This window comes from Xenopus tropicalis, chromosome 3 (assembly GCF_000004195.4).
Source record: "Xenopus tropicalis strain Nigerian chromosome 3, UCB_Xtro_10.0, whole genome shotgun sequence".
Classification (NCBI taxonomy): domain Eukaryota; kingdom Metazoa; phylum Chordata; class Amphibia; order Anura; family Pipidae; genus Xenopus; species Xenopus tropicalis.
Window position 1 is genome coordinate 143,850,608 of NC_030679.2, and position 21,005 is coordinate 143,871,612.

A 21,005-nucleotide genomic window follows, 5' to 3' on the forward strand; every position below is an offset into this window, starting at 1 on the left:
ACTATCCGGCAATGGCGAAACGCGTAAATTCGCCGTGAATCCATGCCTGCCTGTCACAGCTACTTAATGCCAGAAAATCCCCTGCCATAGACAATACTGAGAATTGCCTCTGCTAAAACACACATAGAGACAATTATCAGTAAATGATCAGCATTGTCTGTTTTAGTAGCTGTGAGTAGTAGCTGCTACAAGTAGCTCTGTGTGTCTTCCCTCTAAAAAATAGAAATAATGAGTGTGTGTGAGGGCATCTATGTATCCATGTGGCCCTATATTACCCGTTAGTTGTGCTTTCCTGTATGTATGCTGGAGGAACACACTTCCGGCCCATAGACTTTGGAATGAATTGATAACAGGGTGTTAGAAGATGAGATTGCACGCTGAGTCTCTTTCTGTAGCTGTGAGGTACAAGATTAGTAGAAAGCATAAAGAAGCCGACTCTAGCAAGCTGTATTCCTGTCTCTGGGATTAAAACTGAATTCTCACAGGACTGAGTGACACAGGCCATGTTTTTGGTATCTCCAATGTAATTGGTTGCACAACTCAAAATAAAGGAAGTGGGCAGCCATCTTGGTAAAGGAGAGTTACAGATCAGATTGGCAGTTTGAGAACAGATAAAGAGGGGTAAGAAGCCCTCAGCAAAATCACACACATTATAGAGGCAGCCATACTGAGTAAGTAGTGCATGTAAGGAAAATAGTAAGAAAGCATCTGTCACAAACTGATGGTCACTTGGTGTGGGACATATTCAGCCATCTGAGGCAAATGTTTATACATATTCCATTGGATCTTGGATTGGATTGGGCCTTTCAGCTATTACTGGCCCAGCGTACAGGTGAATCCTGCCTCAGCAGCCAGGGCCTCACAGACATTATGGACCTTATTACTTCCCTGTAGTAGTTTTAATCCCAACTGAACAGAAGGGCCTAGAAACATTGGAGCATAATGGTGTCACCAGGGGCATGGCTAGATGGACTGGCCCACCTATTCTGTCACAGTGGCACAGATCCTATCCCCCCATTGTAAGCAGCAGTCCTGCCCTGCTTTATGGCTGAGATTCTAGCTATCTGTATAACAGAGCATTCTGTCACAGTGGCACAGATCCTATCCCCCCCATTGTAAGCAGCAGTCCTGCCCTGCTTTATGGCTGAGATTCTAGCTATCTGTATAACAGAGCATTCTGTCACAGTGGCACAGATCCTATCTGACCCCCCCATTGTAAGCAGCAGTCCTGCCCTGCTTTATGGCTGAGATTCTAGCTATCTGTATAACAGAGCATTCTGTCACAGTGGCACAGATCCTATCTGATCCCCCCCATTGTAAGCAGCAGTCCTGCCCTGCTTTATGGCTGAGATTCTAGCTATCTGTATAACAGAGCATTCTGTCACAGTGGCACAGATCCTATCTGATCCCCCCATTGTAAGCAGCAGTCCTGCCCTGCTTTATGGCTGAGATTCTAGCTATCTGTATAACAGAGCATTCTGGAGGGAGGAGAGAACAAAGGGTCATGTGATACGAACAACAGGGAGGAGACAGGGGAGCAAAACTGCAGGTGAAACTTTGTTGCATGTCAGTAATGGGTTTTTGTGTAGATATATAGATATTTATACTTTATATGTAAGGCTTGCCAACTTATCCATCAATTAGAATTTCATTAGATGCATGCTGCAGTCTACACTGGTGTCTGTGCTGCCTTACAATATCAGCTTAATAAATTGTGAACCAGTAAGTATGAGGATAATCAGCTCTGGGGACAAATGTAAATGTTGGGCAGAATTAACCCAATGAGGGGCTGCAGAGATTTTCATTATTCCAGCTTTATCAGTCCTTCTATTAAAGGGTCACTATTCCCTTTACGTTTGCCTGAGTTAGTGTGATTAGTACAAGAAGACTGCATATAGTGCATTTTCTATGGTATCTCTCTGTACAGGCTATGAGCAAACTTAGGGGGCTGTTCCTGCTGAATTGTGCTTAGTACAGGGGAATCCCTATGCTGCCATAATTTTATGGTATCTCTCTGTACAGGCTATGAGCACACTTAGGGGGCTGTTCCTGCTGAATTGTGCTTAGTACAGGGGAATCCCTATGTGCCATAGTTTTATGGTATCTCTCTGTACAGGCTATGGGCAAACTTAGGGGGCTGTTCCTGCTGAATTGTGCTTAGTACAGGGGAATCCCTATGCTGCCATAATTTTATGGTATCTCTCTGTACAGGCTATGGGCAAACTTAGGGGGCTGTTCCTGCTGAATTGTGCTTAGTACAGGGGAATCCCTATGCTGCCATAGTTTTATGGTATCACTCTGTACAGGCTATGAGCAAACTTAGGGGGCTGTTCCTGCTGAATTGTGCTTAGTACAGGGGAATCCCTATGCTGCCATAATTTTATGGTATCTCTCTGTACAGGCTATGAGCACACTTAGGGGGCTGTTCCTGCTGAATTGTGCTTAGTACAGGGGAATCCCTATGTGCCATAGTTTTATGGTATCACTCTGTACAGGCTATGAGCAAACTTAGGGGGCTGTTCCTGCTGAATTGTGCTTAGTACAGGGGAATCCCTATGTGCCATAGTTTTATGGTATCTCTCTGTACAGGCTATGAGCAAACTTAGGGGGCTGTTCCTGCTGAATTGTGCTTAGTACAGGGGAATCCCTATGTGCCATAGTTTTATGGTATCTCTCTGTACAAGCTATGAGCAAACTTAGGGGGCTGTTCCTGCTGAATTGTGCTTAGTACAGGGGAATCCCTATGTGCCATAGTTTTATGGTATCTCTCTGTACAAGCTTGGTTTGGGTTTGGGGGAAAATGAAGATATGCTGGTGGACAATTACTTTGGCCCAAATCATTTGATAATGCCCATGGTGGTTGTCAGTTGGCCTGATCATTTTGTCCATTACTCTCTATAGAGAAGCAGGGAATCTCCCTAATAGCGTTACTCTCCCTAAGCTTATCTGTATTAGCGTATTGAAGTATACTGTAAGCATAGGGAGAGCGATTCTAATGTGGGAAAAAAAGTATCAAGAAGGGCTGGTTCTATTTACATCAGCAGGGCCAATCCCATTGCTGCTCAGCACACATGCAAAAAATGGCTTTGGGGCAGGGAAAAAATACTTCATTCTGATTCGTAGTGCTGTCCGAATAACAATTAAGTGACTTTAGCACAAGAGAGAGAAAAGAATAAGCCCATGGGATAATGCCAAGGGACAGCAAAAAAGGGCTTGTACCAAACAGCTAATTGCATGCCATCTCTAGCGTCCTCTACAGGCCAAGGCCTGAATTACAGCCCGCAGTCGTGCCTCACTTTACACGAAAGCCCCCGCTTATCTGTCTCTCTATCTCTGTGACTCCTGCCTTCATTTGTGCTTATCACATGCACGGAAGTGAAGTGACAGATCAGATGCAGCTTCTGTGGTCTGTCGGTTTGTGTGCTAATAAAGCGAGGGGAGGGAGGGTCACATACCATGAGCTGGCAGTGGGGTAAGTCTCTATATACCGATCCAGTACAAGTAGAAAGTATATGGGCCTAGGTGCAAAAGTGCTCATTCTTCAGCAATAGGAAAGGGAAACCCGTCAATAGGATTTATATAGCATGTTAGCCTTATGTGTTCTGTGCCACACTGGGCGTGAAACGCGTAAAGGGCAAACTGGGCATGAAGCACCAAAGGCTTAGTCCCAGCGCTGATATACTGTATAACATGGTTTCTGTACTGCTGTGTAGGGCCTTAAAGATTCCAGACTCGACATTCCTGCCCAATAGGCACCTACCCTGCCAGGAACCATGGGTGAGCCAGACGATTCCCATGTCCCACTGCTGAGAGCTATGCAGGATCGGTTTGTGCCAAAGTCCCTGTCAAGTAAGTAACCAGGAACTGTTGTACATAACTGTATATCACTTCATACATATATATATAACTAAATATTAGTCCATCTCTGCCTTACTGTGTATCTCCCCCCATATCTGCCTCCCTGTGTGCCTGATGGGCCCCCTTACTGTGTATCTCCCTCCATATCTGCCTCCCTGTGTGCCTGATGGGCCCCCTTACTGTGTATCTCCCTCCATATCTGCCTCCCTGTGTGCCTGATGGGCCCCCTTACTGTGTATCTCCCTCCATATCTGCCTCCCTGTGTGCCTGATGGGCCCCTTTACTGTGTATCTCCCTCCATATCTGCCTCCCTGTGTGCCCGATGGGCCCCTTTACTGTGTATCTCCCTCCATATCTGCCTCCCTGTGTGCCTGATGGGCCCCTTACTGTGTATGTCCCCCCATATCTGCCTCCCTGTGTGCCTGATGGGCCCCCTTACTGTGTATCTCCCCCCATATCTGCCTCCCTGTGTGCCTGATGGGCCCCCTTACTGTGTATCTCCCCCCATATCTGCCTCCCTGTGTGCCTGATGGGCCCCTTACTGTGTATGTCCCCCCATATCTGCCTCCCTGTGTGCCTGATGGGCCCCCTTACTGTGTATCTCCCTCCATATCTGCCTCCCTGTGTGCCTGATGGGCCCCTTACTGTGTATCTCCCTCCAAATCTGCCTCCCTGTGTGCCTGATGGGCCCCCTTACTGTGTATGTCCCCCCATATCTGCCTCCCTGTGTGCCTGATGGGCCCCCTTACTGTGTATCTCCCCCCATATCTGCCTTCCTGTGTGCCTGATGGGCCCCCTTACTGTGTATCTCCCTCCGTATCTGCCTCCCTGTGTGCCTGATGGGCCCCATACTGTGTATCTCCCTCCGTATCTCCCTCCCTGTGTGCCTGATGGGCCTCCATACTGTGTATCTCCCCCATATCTGCCTCCTGTGTGCCTGATGGGCCCCCTTACTGTGTATCTCCCCCCATATCTGCCTCCCTGTGTGCCTGATGGCCCCCTTACTGTGTATCTCCCCCCATATCTGCCTCCCTGTGTGCCTGATGGGCCCCCTTACTGTGTATCTCCCCCCATATCTGCCTCCCTGTGTGCCTGATGGGCCCCCTTACTGTGTATCTCCCTCCGTATCTGCCTCCCTGTGTGCCTGATGGGCCCCCTTACTGTGTATCTCCCTCCGTATCTGCCTCCCTGTGTGCCTGATGGGTCCCCTTACTGTGTATCTCCCCCCATATCTGCCTCCCTGTGTGCCTGATGTGTCCCCTTACTGTGTATCTCCCCCTATCTCCCCCATATCTGCCTCCCTGTGTGCCTGATGGGTCCCCTTACTGTGTATCTCCCCCCATATCTGCCTCCCTGTGTGCCTGATGGGTCCCCTTACTGTGTATCTCCCCCCATATCTGCCTCCCTGTGTGCCTGATGGGCCCCCTTACTGTGTATCTCCCCCCATATCTGCCTCCCTGTGTGCCTGATGGGCCCCTTACTGTGTATGTCCCCCCATATCTGCCTCCCTGTGTGCCTGATGGGCCCCCTTACTGTGTATCTCCCTCCATATCTGCCTCCCTGTGTGCCTGATGGGCCCCCTTACTGTGTATCTCCCTCCAAATCTGCCTCCCTGTGTGCCTGATGGGCCCCTTACTGTGTATGTCCCCCCATATCTGCCTCCCTGTGTGCCTGATGGGCCCCCTTACTGTGTATCTCCCCCCATATCTGCCTTCCTGTGTGCCTGATGGGCCCCCTTACTGTGTATCTCCCTCCATATCTGCCTCCCTGTGTGCCTGATGGGCCCCATACTGTGTATCTCCCTCCGTATCTGCCTCCCTGTGTGCCTGATGGGCCCCCATACTGTGTATCTCCCTCCGTATCTCCCTCCCTGTGTGCCTGATGGGCCTCCATACTGTGTATCTCCCCCCATATCTGCCTTCCTGTGTGCCTGATGGGCCCCCTTACTGTGTATCTCCCCCCATATCTGCCTCCCTGTGTGCCTGATGGGCCCCCTTACTGTGTATCTCCCCCCATATCTGCCTCCCTGTGTGCCTGATGGGCCCCCTTACTGTGTATCTCCCCCCATATCTGCCTCCCTGTGTGCCTGATGGGCCCCCTTACTGTGTATCTCCCTCCGTATCTGCCTCCCTGTGTGCCTGATGGGCCCCCTTACTGTGTATCTCCCTCCGTATCTGCCTCCCTGTGTGCCTGATGGGTCCCCTTACTGTGTATCTCCCCCCATATCTGCCTCCCTGTGTGCCTGATGTGTCCCCTTACTGTGTATCTCCCCCCATATCTGCCTCCCTGTGTGCCTGATGGGTCCCCTTACTGTGTATCTCCCCCCATATCTGCCTCCCTGTGTGCCTGATGGGTCCCCTTACTGTGTATCTCCCCCCATATCTGCCTCCCTGTGTGCCTGATGGGCCCCTTACTGTGTATCTCCCCCCATATCTGCCTCCCTGTGTGCCTGATGGGCCCCCTTACTGTGTATCTCCCCCCATATCTGCCTCCCTGTGTGCCTGATGGGCCCCCTTACTGTGTATCTCCCCCCATATCTGCCTCCCTGTGTGCCTGATGGGCCCCCTTACTGTGTATCTCCCTCCATATCTGCCTCCCTGTGTGCCTGATGGGCCCCCATACTGTGTATCTCCCTCCGTATCTGCCTCCCTGTGTGCCTGATGGGCCCCCTTACTGTGTATCTCCCTCCATATCTGCCTCCCTGTGTGCCTGATGGGCCCCCTTACTGTGTATCTCCCTCCATATCTGCCTCCCTGTGTGCCTGATGGGCCCCCTTACTGTGTATCTCCCCCCATATCTGCCTCCCTGTGTGCCTGATGGGTCCCCTTACTGTGTATCTCCCTCCATATCTGCCTCCCTGTGTGCCTGATGGGCCCCCTTACTGTGTATCTCCCCCCATATCTGCCTCCCTGTGTGCCTGATGGGCCCCCTTACTGTGTATCTCCCCCCATATCTGCCTCCCTGTGTGCCTGATGGGCCCCCTTACTGTGTATCTCCCCCCATATCTGCCTCCCTGTGTGCCTGATGGGTCCCCTTACTGTGTATCTCCCTCCATATCTGCCTCCCTGTGTGCCTGATGGGCCCCCTTACTGTGTATCTCCCCCCATATCTGCCTCCCTGTGTGCCTGATGGGCCCCCTTACTGTGTATCTCCCCCCATATCTGCCTCCCTGTGTGCCTGATGGGCCCCCTTACTGTGTATCTCCCTCCGTATCTGCCTCCCTGTGTGCCTGATGGGTCCCCTTACTGTGTATCTCCCCCCATATCTGCCTCCCTGTGTGCCTGATGTGTCCCCTTACTGTGTATCTCCCCCCATATCTGCCTCCCTGTGTGCCTGATGGGTCCCCTTACTGTGTATCTCCCCCCATATCTGCCTCCCTGTGTGCCTGATGGGTCCCCTTACTGTGTATCTCCCCCCATATCTGCCTCCCTGTGTGCCTGATGGGCCCCTTACTGTGTATCTCCCCCCATATCTGCCTCCCTGTGTGCCTGATGGGCCCCCTTACTGTGTATCTCCCCCCATATCTGCCTCCCTGTGTGCCTGATGGGCCCCCTTACTGTGTATCTCCCTCCATATCTGCCTCCCTGTGTGCCTGATGGGCCCCCATACTGTGTATCTCCCTCCATATCTGCCTCCCTGTGTGCCTGATGGGCCCCCATACTGTGTATCTCCCTCCGTATCTGCCTCCCTGTGTGCCTGATGGGCCCCCTTACTGTGTATCTCCCTCCATATCTGCCTCCCTGTGTGCCTGATGGGCCCCCTTACTGTGTATCTCCCTCCATATCTGCCTCCCTGTGTGCCTGATGGGCCCCCTTACTGTGTATCTCCCCCCATATCTGCCTCCCTGTGTGCCTGATGGGTCCCCTTACTGTGTATCTCCCTCCATATCTGCCTCCCTGTGTGCCTGATGGGCCCCCTTACTGTGTATCTCCCCCCATATCTGCCTCCCTGTGTGCCTGATGGGCCCCCTTACTGTGTATCTTCCCCTCATATCTGCCTCCCTGTGTGCCTGATGGGCCCCCTTACTGTGTATCTCCCTCCGTATCTGCCTCCCTGTGTGCCTGATGGGTCCCCTTACTGTGTATCTCCCTCCGTATCTGCCTCCCTGTGTGCCTGATGGGTCCCCTTACTGTGTATCTCCCTCCGTATCTGCCTCCCTGTGTGCCTGATGGGCCCCCTTACTGTGTATCTCCCCCCATATCTGCCTCCCTGTGTGCCTGATGGGTCCCCTTACTGTGTATCTCCCTCCGTATCTGCCTCCCTGTGTGCCTGATGGGCCCCTTACTGTGTATCTCCCCCCATATCTGCCTCCCTGTGTGCCTGATGGGCCCCATACTGTGTATCTCCCTCCGTATCTGCCTCCCTGTGTGCCTGATGGGCCCCTTACTGTGTATCTCCCCCCATATCTGCCTCCCTGTGTGCCTGATGGGCCCCCTTACTGTGTATCTCCCCCCATATCTGCCTCCCTGTGTGCCTGATGGGCCCCCTTACTGTGTATCTCCCCCCATATCTGCCTCCCTGTGTGCCTGATGGGCCCCCTTACTGTGTATCTCCCCCATATCTGCCTCCCTGTGTGCCCGATGGGCCCCCTTACTGTGTATCTCCCCCCATATCTGCCTCCCTGTGTGCCTGATGGGCCCCCTTACTGTGTATCTCCCCCCGTATCTGCCTCCCTGTGTGCCTGATGGGCCCCCTTACTGTGTATCTCCCCCCATATCTGCCTCCCTGTGTGCCTGATGGGCCCCCTTACTGTGTATCTCCCCCCATATCTGCCTCCCTGTGTGCCTGATGGGCCCCCTTACTGTGTATCTCCCCCATATCTGCCTCCCTGTGTGCCCGATGGGCCCCCTTACTGTGTATCTCCCCCCATATCTGCCTCCCTGTGTGCCTGATGGGCCCCCTTACTGTGTATCTCCCCCCATATCTGCCTCCCTGTGTGCCTGATGGGCCCCCTTACTGTGTATCTCCCCCCATATCTGCCTCCCTGTGTGCCTGATGGGCCCCCTTACTGTGTATCTCCCCCATATCTGCCTCCCTTTGACTGTCACCTTGGGGGACCTATAGCGGTTGGTGTGGGGCTTCCTGGGGGGAGATTTGGGGTAAATGCTGATCTGGATATTTCTGTACTGAAGCTGAGTGTCTATTATAACAAGGTTTCCATATATCGCTACCAATGTTATGTTGGAGGGAGGGAGACTGACCAAATTCCTCTGTTTGACCACAAACTAAGACTGGGCTAGACCAACACTCCTTCTCACCAAGCAGAAACAGACATTTCTGATTAGCAGAATGTGGTTTGAAGTCTCACACTATACAGGAGTTAGCTCTCACCCCCGGCAACACGAATAGAGATTGAGGCTGATATAGGAACAGCCACTATCAGGCTAAAGAGGGCTGGCAAGTGGTTCCTACGAGTCAAAAGCAGAGGACCATGGGATCCTTTCAATCTGAGGAATCACGTATGTCTGTGTAAGAAACAATATGACCAAGAGCCTGGACTGGGGGTAATGCCAGGAACACCAGTTACAACTGCTAATTAAGGGGAAATTTTTTGTGCTGAAAAACTCGGCTTATACTCGAGTTTATACGGTGCCAATTTTTTTGTTCACCGATAATGCAGAAGAAAGGGCACACTAAGCCAATGCCGATGTTAAACACCATGTTGCCATGCAAGCGCTTAACCATTCACGGATGTCTCTTTCCCCACAGTTGCAGGCAAGTCGCTCCTTACAGCCATTCATATCGCCAATATTGCTATCGGTAAGCGTTCCTATTTCCTCTTCCCCTTCTTTCCGGCCTAAAGAACGAGGCTACTTTAAGGGGGCGTGTCAATGATATTTAGGGGAGGGATATGAAGTAGTGGTCTGTGATTGGCCGTATTTTACATCAGTTAGGGGACAGTCCTGTCTTGTTTTCAAGCTAGGCTGTCCGGTTTAACACCAAACCCTAGCTGAGATTCACTGCCCATTGCTCCTAGCAGAGCTACCCACAGCCCTCCTGTCTCTCTATTGACGTTTCCCTGTCTCTCTGCCTACAGGTGCTTTTTATATAAATGACTGCCCAGGGCAGTATCTTATCCCTTACTATCTCATTATTACGGGTGCAGTCTCTCTACTGCTTCTCTTTCTCACGTGCCTCCCCTGCGGTGATGGAAGGGAGCCCCCTAGGACTAGCTGGGGTGTCCTGTGTACACAGGGAGTCTTAATGATGTTCCTCTTCATCTTCTTCATTGCTGGTAAGTAAGTGTGCATGTAGGGGTGCAGGGAGTCACAGAGCCAGAAAGTGATGGTACCAGCAGGAAGGGAGTGCAGGGAGTCACAGAGCCAGGAAGTGATGCTACCAGCAGGAAGGGAGCGAAGGGAGTCACAGAGCCAGAAAGTGATGCTACCAGCAGGAAGGGAGCGCAGGGAGTCACAGAGCCAGAAAGTGATGCTACCGGCAGGAAGGGAGCGCAGGGAGTCACAGAGCCAGAAAGTGATGGTACCAGCAGGAAGGGAGCGCAGGGAGTCACAGAGCCAGAAAGTGATGCTACCGGCAGGAAGGGAGCGCAGGGAGTCACAGAGCCAGAAAGTGATGGTACCAGCAGGAAGGGAGCGCAGGGAGTCACAGAGCCAGAAAGTGATGCTACCGGCAGGAAGGGAGCGCAGGGAGTCACAGAGCCAGAAAGTGATGGTACCAGCAGGAAGGGAGCGAAGGGAGTCACAGAGCCAGAAAGTGATGCTACCAGCAGGAAGGGAGCGCAGGGAGTCACAGAGCCAGGAAGTGATGCTACCGGCAGGAAGGGAGCGCAGGGAGTCACAGAGCCAGGAAGTGATGCTACCGGCAGGAAGGGAGCGCAGGGAGTCACAGAGCCAGGAAGTGATGCTACCGGCAGGAAGGGAATGCAGGGAGTCACAGAGCCAGGAAGTGATGCTACCGGCAGGAAGGGAGCGCAGGGAGTCACAGAGCCAGGAAGTGATGCTACCGGCAGGAAGGGAATGCAGGGAGTCACAGAGCCAGGAAGTGATGCTACCGGCAGGAAGGGAGCGCAGGGAGTCACAGAGCCAGGAAGTGATGCTACCGGCAGGAAGGGAGCGCAGGGAGTCACAGAGCCAGGAAGTGATGCTACCGGCAGGAAGGGAGCGCAGGGAGTCACAGAGCCAGGAAGTGATGCTACCGGCAGGAAGGGAGCGCAGGGAGTCACAGAGCCAGGAAGTGATGCTATAAGTGTTTAGCAGCAGGAAGGGAGCGCAGGGAGTCACAGAGCCAGGAAGTGATGCTACCGGCAGGAAGGGAGCGCAGGGAGTCACAGAGCCAGGAAGTGATGCTACCGGCAGGAAGGGAGCGCAGGGAGTCACAGAGCCAGGAAGTGATGCTACCGGCAGGAAGGGAGCGCAGGGAGTCACAGAGCCAGGAAGTGATGCTACCGGCAGGAAGGGAGCGCAGGGAGTCACAGAGCCAGGAAGTGATGCTATAAGTGTTTAGCAGCAGGAAGGGAGCGCAGGGAGTCACAGAGCCAGGAAGTGATGCTACCGGCAGGAAGGGAGCGCAGGGAGTCACAGAGCCAGGAAGTGATGCTACCGGCAGGAAGGGAGCGCAGGGAGTCACAGAGCCAGGAAGTGATGCTACCGGCAGGAAGGGAGCACAGGGAGTCACAGAGCCAGGAAGTGATGCTACCGGCAGGAAAGGAGTGCAGGGAGTCACAGAGCCAGGAAGTGATGCTAGCAGCAGGAAGGGAGCGCAGGGAGTCACAGAGCCAGGAAGTGATGCTACCGGCAGGAAGGGAGCACAGGGAGTCACAGAGCCAGGAAGTGATGCTACCGGCAGGAAAGGAGTGCAGGGAGTCACAGAGCCAGGAAGTGATGCTAGCAGCAGGAAGGGAGCGCAGGGAGTCACAGAGCCAGGAAGTGATGCTAGCAGCAGGAAGGGAGCGCAGGGAGTCACAGAGCCAGGAAGTGATGCTACCGGCAGGAAGGGAGCACAGGGAGTCACAGAGCCAGGAAGTGATGCTACCGGCAGGAAAGGAGTGCAGGGAGTCACTGAGCCAGGAAGTGATGCTAGCAGCAGGAAGGGAGCGCAGGGAGTCACAGAGCCAGGAAGTGATGCTACCGGCAGGAAGGGAGCACAGGGAGTCACAGAGCCAGGAAGTGATGCTACCGGCAGGAAGGGAGCGCAGGGAGTCACAGAGCCAGGAAGTGATGCTACCGGCAGGAAAGGAGTGCAGGGAGTCACAGAGCCAGGAAGTGATGCTAGCAGCAGGAAGGGAGCGCAGGGAGTCACAGAGCCAGGAAGTGATGCTACCGGCAGGAAGGGAGCGCAGGGAGTCACAGAGCCAGGAAGTGATGCTACCGGCAGGAAGGGAGCGCAGGGAGTCACAGAGCCAGGAAGTGATGCTACCAGCAGGAAAGGAGTGCAGGGAGTCACAGAGCCAGGAAGTGATGCTACCTATGAGAAGGAAGTAGTGTTGAGTGAATGGGTTAATATGCAATTAATCAGACTACTCTCTTCCTCAGGCAATGTGTGGGTATATTCTCTGTATCAGGAACCTTGGGACTCTCCAGAATCCCCCAAACGATGTAACCGCGTCCTGTACCTGTACGCCTTCTGGGTCATCACAGCAGTGTACATCTTTGCCGGCGTTGTGGTTATCCTTTATATGTGCGCCCTGTTCTGCCTCGCTCTAGTGGGGGCCTATGTTGCTGCCAGAACCCATGCAGATGCATAACTAAATCAGGTGCTGATTGGATGTGGCCTTTACACCCCTCTGGGGTAACTCAGCATCATCATATCTTTATCCTTTATATCGTTTTAGTCATGTTATATCTGAAATACTCAGCAGCCAGAAATGCAGGACTGTTACTCTTGCAACAAAAGTGTTAAATGGGGGGAGCGCTCAAACTGTAAAATGAATGGAATCTATGGCGAATCCAGATTTATTCAACATCGCACTGTATATTACACTTATTGTTAGTATCAGGTTGGCCTTAACCTTGTTTCTTATCTGTAAATGTTACGGAGACTTTCACCTTATCTGTTCCACTTAATTACTTTAGTGCACTGTTGCACTTACTTTAGTGCAGCCACGGCTCAGGGAGGGCCCTTATCTACCCTGTTAGACGCTCCAGGCGGATTCGTATTTGCTGGCAATGAAATAATAAATCTGAATTCCATCGGGTATGCTTCTTTTATTATACTAAATACTATTTATACTTACTGAAAGGCAGCACTTTTAGATAGGGTCCCTCTATTGTGGAACAAAAAATGGCCAAATGAAATGGTCTCTGCTGTGGGAACTAAAAGGAAACACATACATATATTCAGGGTCATATTTATATAGGCACCCAAGGGACTGTGCCCAGGGCAGCAGCTTTGGGTGCCTATATAATCAACAAACCTGCCCCAGCCGCTGCCAGACCTACCAGTGGAAATCCAGCGGCCACCTAAATACTTCCCTGCATATATTCATGGGTACCAAGGCACAGAGGCGCAAGCTGGGATTGGCCAGAACACTAGAGGCCTCTCAGGCCTATCAGAGAACTCCAGGCAGGCCGAGGCTAAGATTCCTATCGATATCACTAATAGTCAGAGGTAAAGACTGGCAGTGGTGTTTCTAGAGTATGAGGACATTCACATGGCTAGACCCACCTATAGCCAATAAGAGTATAAGGACGTTCAAATGGCTAGACCCAACTATAGCCAATCAGAGTATAAGGACATTCAAATGGATAGACCCACCTATAGCCAATCAGAGTATGAGGACATTCACATGGCTAGACCAACCTATAGCCAATCAGAGTATGAGGACAATTCACATGGCTAGACCAACCTATAGCCAATCAGAGTATCAGGACATTCACATGGCTAGACCCACCTATAGCCAGTCAGAGTATGAAGACATTCGCATGGCTAGACCCACCTATAGCCAATCAGAGTATGAGGACATTCGCATGGCTAGACCCACCTATAGCCAATCAGAGTATGAAGACATTCACATGACTAGACCAACCTATAGCCAATCAGAGTATAAGGACATTCACATGACTAGACCAACCTATAGCCAATCAGAGTATGAGGACATTCACATGGCTAGACCCACCTATAGCCAATCAGAGTATGAGGACATTCACATGGCTAGACCCACCTATAGCCAATCAGAGTATGAGAACATTCACATGGCTAGACCCACCTATAGCCAATGAGAGTATGAAGACATTCTCATGGCTAGACCCACCTATAGCCAATCAGAGTATGAGAACATTTACATGGCTAGACCCACCTATAGCCAATCAGAGTATGAAGACATTCGCATGGCTAGACCCACCTATAGCCAATCAGAGTATGAGGACATTCACATGGCTAGACCCACCTATAGCCAATCAGAGTATGAGGACATTCACATGGCTAGACCCACCTATAGCCAATCAGAGTATGAGAACATTTACATGGCTAGACCCACCTATAGCCAATCAGAGTATGAAGACATTCGCATGGCTAGACCCACCTATAGCCAATCAGAGTATAAGGACATTCACATGACTAGACCCACCTATAGCCAATCAGAGTATGAGGACATTCAGCAAGCCAAATAAGGCTGTAGCCAATCGGTGCATTTAATGTTTACAGGGCTAGATCAACCTGTAGCCAATCAGAGCAGTAGACTATTTGACTATGATCTATGGGTTCCGGTATACAGCTTGTTGCCACTCACTGGGCTAAATCAAAATGTATGTTTGCTGTACACAGATGCCATGGACTATCCTGGATGGTGCTGTTCCCATATAGGAAGCTTCTGGGCCGTATAAACGTTTCCTACTCCCTACTGACACATGGGTGCAACTCATGAGTAACAAGTTTTATGATTAGGCGCTTTGGGTTCCTAGCAGATGGGCGATTCCTTTATGATCTGCAATAGGAATGCCCAGTGTTGGCTGCACCGGATTTTATAGCACAGCCAAGCCTTAAAGGAGTGGCTCCTCTTCCTGACGTGCATAGAGGTGATATTGTTTGGGGGTGTTCCTGGCTCTCTATAATTACTCCCAGGCAGCAGCGGCCTAACACTGCTTGGCTCTGTCATGTTACCCCACTGGGCAACAGCCATAACAAAATGGGGAGGTGGGGAGGAGCTCTTTCATGTACAGACACACGGACTGGCTGAGAGGGGGACGAGGAAGGGTAATGAGAAATGAGAAAGAATTAGAAATAATTGGTCAGAATGATCATTTCATATATACTTATGTGCAGCAGTGTGGCACAGCCACATGTAATCTATATACAGTGTGTGTGTTTATATATATATATATATATATATCTCCCCCTCACACATTTCTCACATTATTGTGTCTGAGGAGAAAATCTTTCACCAAACTCTCTATAAACACTACAACACATAATATTTCTAGACTAAAAATGCTTAGAACGTCACTGGCCGCTTCCAGTTATTACAACACTCTTACAAAGACATTTCACAACTAATGTGGCAAGGCGCTTTGGCGCTGGTTTTGAGCATGTGAAGGTCCCGCCTTATCGTTGCTAAGCGGTATCACTGACGTCCTATTCGCCGGCAGAAGAAAAGTAAAGCCAATCAAACTAACAATAGCGCCCCTGAATTTTAGATTGACATGCAGTTGAACCAATCGGAAAAAAGCATAAGATCATGTGAGTAAGCACCCCTGCCAAACAAAGAGGCGTGCTATAGTTTTACATGACAAAACCAGCTAGCGAATCGCTGTGGTTAGACGTGTGATTGATGGCTGCTAGAACCAGTAGCAAGGGTGGAAAGGCGATGCCGGAAGAAGGAGCGTACTAGCGGTGCTGCCGGAGGGAAGTTGCAGAGATGGTGAGTGGTTGATTGTATGAAGGGAAGAGCGGGGTGTGTGAGGCTTATGGGGGCGGCTGCAATCGGCACTAATGTTCTGCAATGTGGGGCTGTATGTATGGCGCCAGTGTCAGACTGCAGGGGCTTGGGATCAGTAGGTTGCTGCACTACATCAGCCTCCGGGACTTCAGCGCTTCGGGATACGCCCCCCCCGCACGGCTTGTCCGGGACTCGAACCCAATAGCAGCCAATCAGAAGCTTGGTATTATTATTTCTAAACTCCTAACCTTGATTGGCTGCGGTGTGTTAGTTGAATCAGGAAATCTTCGCCCCTATAAGGCAATATTGTGTGTGTGTGTGTGTAGGGCCGCCATCAGAAATCACGGGGCCCCTCACAATAAACTTTTCTGGGCCCCCCTCCTCCCAATGGCCCCTCCGCCAGTGACCACTCCCATCAGTACAAAGGACACACATACATTGGTAGCCAGCCCAGGGCCCCCTAAAACATTGCTGCCCCCCCCCAGTGTCCTCATACTATGACCCACCCCGCTGATTCCTGCTCCCCTACTTCCTCCAGTTTCCCCAACCATCCTCCAGCTCCCCCCCAGCATCCTCCAACTCCCCCCCTAGCATCCTCCAGCTCCCCCCTAGCATCCTCCAGCTCCCCCCAGCATCCTCCAGCTCCCCCCAGCATCCTCCAACTCCCCCCCTAGCATCCTCCAGCTCCCCCCAGCATCCTCCAACTCCCCCCCTAGCATCCTCCAGCTCCCCGCCTAGCATCCTCCAGCTCCCCCCTAGCATCCTCCAGCTCCCCCCCTAGCATCCTCCAGCTCCCCCCAACCATCCTCCAGCTCCCCCCCAGCATCCTCCAGCTCCCCCCCTAGCATCCTCCAACTCCCCCCCCTAGCATCCTCCAGCTCCCCCCAGCATCCTCCAGCTCCCCCCCAGCATCCTCCAACTCCCCCCCTAGCATCCTCCAACTCCCCCCCTAGCATCCTCCAACTCCCCCCCTAGCATCCTCCAACTCCCCCCTAGCATCCTCCAACTCCCCCCAACCATCCTCCAGCTCCCCCCCAACCATCCTCCAGCTCCCCCCCAACCATCCTCCAACTCCCCCCCCCCTAGCATCCTCCAGCTCCCCCCCAGCATCCTCCAACTTCCCCCCTAGCATCCTTCAGCTCCCTCCCAGCATCCTCCAACTCCCCCCTAGCATCCTTCAGCTCCCTCCCAGCATCCTCCAACTCCCCCCCTAGCATCCTTCAGCTCCCTCCCAGCATCCTCCAACTCCCCCCCCTAGCATCCTTCAGCTCCCTCCCAGCATCCTCCAACTCCCCCCCCCCTAGCATCCTTCAGCTCCCTCCCAGCATCCTCCAACTCCCCCCCTAGCATCCTTCAGCTCCCTCCCAGCATCCTCCAACTCCCCCCCCTAGCATCCTTCAGCTCCCTCCCAGCATCCTCCAGCTCCACCCTAGCATCTTCCCCAGCTTCCCCCCCCTCATTCACAGTGCCCCCTAATGCTATGCTGGCCAGGGCCCCCATACACAGTGCCCCCTAATGCTATGCTGGCCAGGACCCCCCATACACAGTGCCCCCTAATGCTATGCTGGCCAGGGCCCCCCATACACAGTGCCCCCTAATGCTATGCTGGCCAGGGCCCCCCATACACAGTGCCCCTAATGCTATGCTGGCCAGGGCCCCCATACACAGTGCCCCCTAATGCTATGCTGGCCAGGGCCCCATACACAGTGCCCCCTAATGCTATGCTGGCCAGGGCCTCACATACAGTGCCCCATAAGGCTGTGCTGGCCAGGGCCCCCCATACACAGTGCCCCCTAATGCTATGCTGGCCAGGGCCCCCCATACACCAGTGCCCCTAAGGCTATGCTGGCCAGGGCCCCCCATACACAGTGCCCCCTAATGCTATGCTGGCCAGGGCCCCCCATACACAGTGCCCCTAATGCTATGCTGGCCAGGGCCCCCCATACACAGTGCCCCCTAATGCTATGCTGGCCAGGGCCCCCCATACACAGTGCCCCCTAAGGCTATGCTGGCCAGGGCCCCCCATACACAGTGCCCCCTAAGGCTGTGCTGGCCAGGGCCCCCCATACATAGTGCCCCCAATTTCCCCAATACACAGTGCCCCTAACGCTATGCTGGCCAGGGCCCCCCATACACAGTGCCCCCTAACGCTTTGCTGGCCAGGGCATCCCATTGACAGTGCCCCGTAACGCTATGCTGACCAGGGCCCCAGTTGCCCCATAGACAGTGCCCCCAGTTGCCCCATAGACAGTGCCCCCAATTGCCCCCATAGACAGTGCCTCCAATAGCCCCCATAGACAGTGCCTCCAATAGCCCCCATAGACTTTGCCCCCATAAACAGTGCCCCCAATTGCCCCATAGAAAGTGCCCTCCGAAGTCAGCGTCTTCTTCTGCAGCTTCTTCTTCAGCGACGACTTCGGGCTCCTCGAGACAGGCCCTTTTATAAGGTTAGGTACTGATGTCACACATGTACGCATGGGGCGCGACCAATCGGATGACAGGGCCCGTAAGAAATTAAATGGGGCACGAGCCAGTCAGAAAACTGTAGCACGGCCGGGCCGCCCTTTAAAAGTGAAGATTGGCCAGGTACTGTGCCCCCCTGATGGCGGCCCTAATAACAGTAATGATCCAGGCCTTCAAAGTTGCCCCCAGCAGCTCCCCATCTTGGATCTGGTTAGGCACCTTGTGTGTGCCAGTGGCACTGCACGTGCTCCGTGGGCTCTGGGCTGCTGCTTAGGGGTCGTGGGGAATCATCACACTATTAAGCTGGTGCTACAGCACTATCAAGTCTGATGCAGACTGCACTGATTTCTATGCCGCCATGTAATGTGAATCTGAATTCATTACTAAATCGCGAAGTGACAGCAGGGCAAACTTGGTGCCTTTATTAATGTTTAAAGAAGCTGTTAGTGGGGTTTAGGGGGTAACTTGCATACATTGGGGTACAGTAACCAGTCTTTCTCCTGTTCCTCCTCAGACCTCCACCATGACGCAGGGCCTGGAGCGGATCCCAGACCAGATGGGGTATCTGGTAATGAGCGAGGATGGAGGGGTGCTGGCGGTAAGGCAATATAACCCTTTGATGTTGTTAAACTACTACTCCCACCGCCACACACTGTCAGGGCATTCTGGGAGTTATCTGATTTATCATTTTCTCTCCTCGTGCCATGTTACCATGACAACCACTGAAATGGGGGACCTTTTTGTGTCCTTACAGAGCGCCGGTGATTTGGAGAATGACGAACGCCTGGCGGGAGTGATCAGGGAGATGGTGGCCGTAGCGTGCTCCTTCCGGGATCTCGGGGACCAGCAGCCATTCAAACGCATGAGTAGTAAGAACGGGGGGGGGAGCGATAGGAGAGATGGGCACACAGCGGGGCATGTACTGGGGTACACTATAATGTCTGCTCAGGGATTTCCTGACTCCGCCCCATCCCTCCCAACCAACCAAAACTGGTGTTTCTATAAGGGGCGGGTATGGGCTGGGGTAAACAGAGCAGTATGGGAGAATTTGCCCTAATCGAGGGGCTGGGGGAGTCCTGATGGAGCTTTGAAGTCCAACTCATTCCTTTGCCCCCCTTTTCCCCTCGCAGTCGTATTTGGGGAGCACACGTTTCTCGTCACCATTTCCGGACAGAAGATCTACGTGGTGAAGCGGCAGAACGTGGTGCGGGAGCCAATCAGTGTCTAGCAAAGCCTCACCCTCCATTCTCGTGCCCAATATGAAGTGACTGTACTACACGGCCTATTTAATGACCCCCCCACTGTTGCCCTAGCAACCTTTTCCGCAGGATCGAATGTTCCAGCTCTCTGCTGCGGGTTACACGGGGGGCTTCCCATCCCCTAATAAATATATATATTGTTGGTACTGCCTGGGTCGGGCCTGCCTCTCTCATTCCTTAGGGTCGCATTAAAGGACAAGTCAAACCCAAAATGCCCTTTTATATGTGCAGTGCTTTAATGGCTGCTGTGCTCTGTCCCGTCTACTTCAGCTTCAGCTCCCCCCTGGTCCCCCATAACCTATCCCTATGGGGAATACCTGACACCACACCCCCTTGTTTCTTTTTAGAGTAGAAATGGTTTTTGTAAAGAAAACGTGGGGATGATAGTATGTTCCAAAGGGCGTATCCCTTTAAATTCACCTTGTTGGATGTGGGAATCCCAGGCTGCCCCACCCAAGATGGTGGAACAATGAATGGGGGATGCTCTCTCCTACCAACATGGCACCTATGGATTTAATACAGGAAATAAGCCCCTGCCAGTTTTTTGCCGATGTGGTGTAAATAGGACTCCTCCCACATCCAACCCACTGTATAATGACGAGGAGCAGCCATGCAGGGCCGCCCACAGGGGGGAGTTTTCCCAGGCACGGGCGATCCTCGTTCTTTAAAGGGGGCCCGGTCGTGATACAGTTTTACTAGCTCGGGCCCCCTTTAAAGAATTACGGGCCCTGATTGGTTGCGTGTGACGTCAGTAAGCACGGGGCGCAACCGGATAAAAGTGTGGGATGCAGCTGAAGGATGGAGGAAGCAGGAGGTCGCTGGGGGGAGCTACAGGAAGCTGTAGGTCGCTGGGGGGAGCCACAGGAAGCTGTAGGTTGCTGGGGGGTGGGGGGACCTGGAGGATGTTGGGGAGGATGCTAAGGGGGGAACCTGAAGGATACTGCGGGGGGGGGGAGCTGTGGAGGGAGGACGCTGGAGGATGTTAGGGAGGATGCTGGGGGGAGGACCTCCAGCGTCCTTCCCCCCAGCATCCATCCTAGCATGTTAAGGAGAATGCTGGGGGAGCTGGAGGATGTTTGGGGGAGGACGCTGGAGGATGTTGGGGAGGATGCTGGGGGGAGCCACAGGAAACTGTAGGTCGCTGGGGGAGGGGGGAGCTGGAGGATGCTAAGTTGGGAACCTGGAGGATAATGAGGGGGGAGCTGGAGGGAGGATGCTGGAGGATGTTAAGAGGGATCCTGGGGGGAGCTGGAGGATGTTGGGATGGATGCTGGGGGGGGGAGCGGGAGGATGCTGGTGGAAGGACGCTGGAGGATGCTAAGGTGAGGTGGGAACCTGGAGGATACTGAGGGGGGATGCGGGGGGGGAGCTGGAGGGAGGATGCTGGAGGATATTAGGGAGGATGCTGGGATGGATGCTGGAGGATGTTAGGGAGGATCCTGGGGGGAGCTAAAGGATGCTGGGGGGAGGACGCTGGAGGATGTTGGGAAGGATGCTGGAGGACATGTGGGGGAGCAGGAAGCAGCGGGGAGTGGGCTATAGTATGAGGACACTGGGGGAGGACCATCAATGTTTTAGGGGGCCCTGGACTG

General features: G+C 53.1%; 2 protein-coding genes across 8 annotated transcripts; both read left to right on the forward strand.

The window, feature by feature from the left end:
* The first annotated feature begins 568 nt into the window (after positions 1–568).
* On the forward strand, positions 569–13,012 carry LOC733758 (uncharacterized loc733758). 6 transcript variants are annotated; one of them, XM_031897999.1, is made up of 5 exons: positions 569–671; positions 3,714–3,849; positions 9,568–9,618; positions 9,896–10,093; positions 12,351–13,012. In XM_031897999.1, exons 2-5 carry the CDS (start codon positions 3,774–3,776, stop codon positions 12,560–12,562), a joined length of 537 nt encoding a protein of 178 aa, XP_031753859.1. In that variant the 5' UTR covers positions 569–671; positions 3,714–3,773; the 3' UTR covers positions 12,563–13,012. The 6 variants fall into 6 exon arrangements, with proteins under 6 accessions (XP_031753859.1, XP_031753860.1, XP_031753863.1 ...); XM_031898000.1 differs by lacking the exon at positions 569–671 and adding an exon at positions 1,490–1,549; XM_031898003.1 differs by lacking the exon at positions 569–671 and adding an exon at positions 1,533–1,566.
* Positions 13,013–15,632: 2,620 nt separating this feature from the next.
* lamtor4 (late endosomal/lysosomal adaptor, MAPK and MTOR activator 4) lies at positions 15,633–19,564 on the forward strand. Of its 2 annotated transcripts, none has more exons than NM_001114071.1 (4): positions 15,633–15,673; positions 18,669–18,752; positions 18,909–19,023; positions 19,285–19,564. In NM_001114071.1, the coding sequence occupies exons 1-4, from the start codon at positions 15,671–15,673 to the stop codon at positions 19,380–19,382; spliced, it is 300 nt and encodes a 99-aa protein (NP_001107543.1). In that variant the 5' UTR covers positions 15,633–15,670; the 3' UTR covers positions 19,383–19,564. The 2 variants fall into 2 exon arrangements, with proteins under 2 accessions (NP_001107543.1, XP_031753463.1); XM_031897603.1 differs by lacking the exon at positions 15,633–15,673 and adding an exon at positions 15,706–15,914.
* The last annotated feature ends 1,441 nt before the right edge of the window (positions 19,565–21,005 follow it).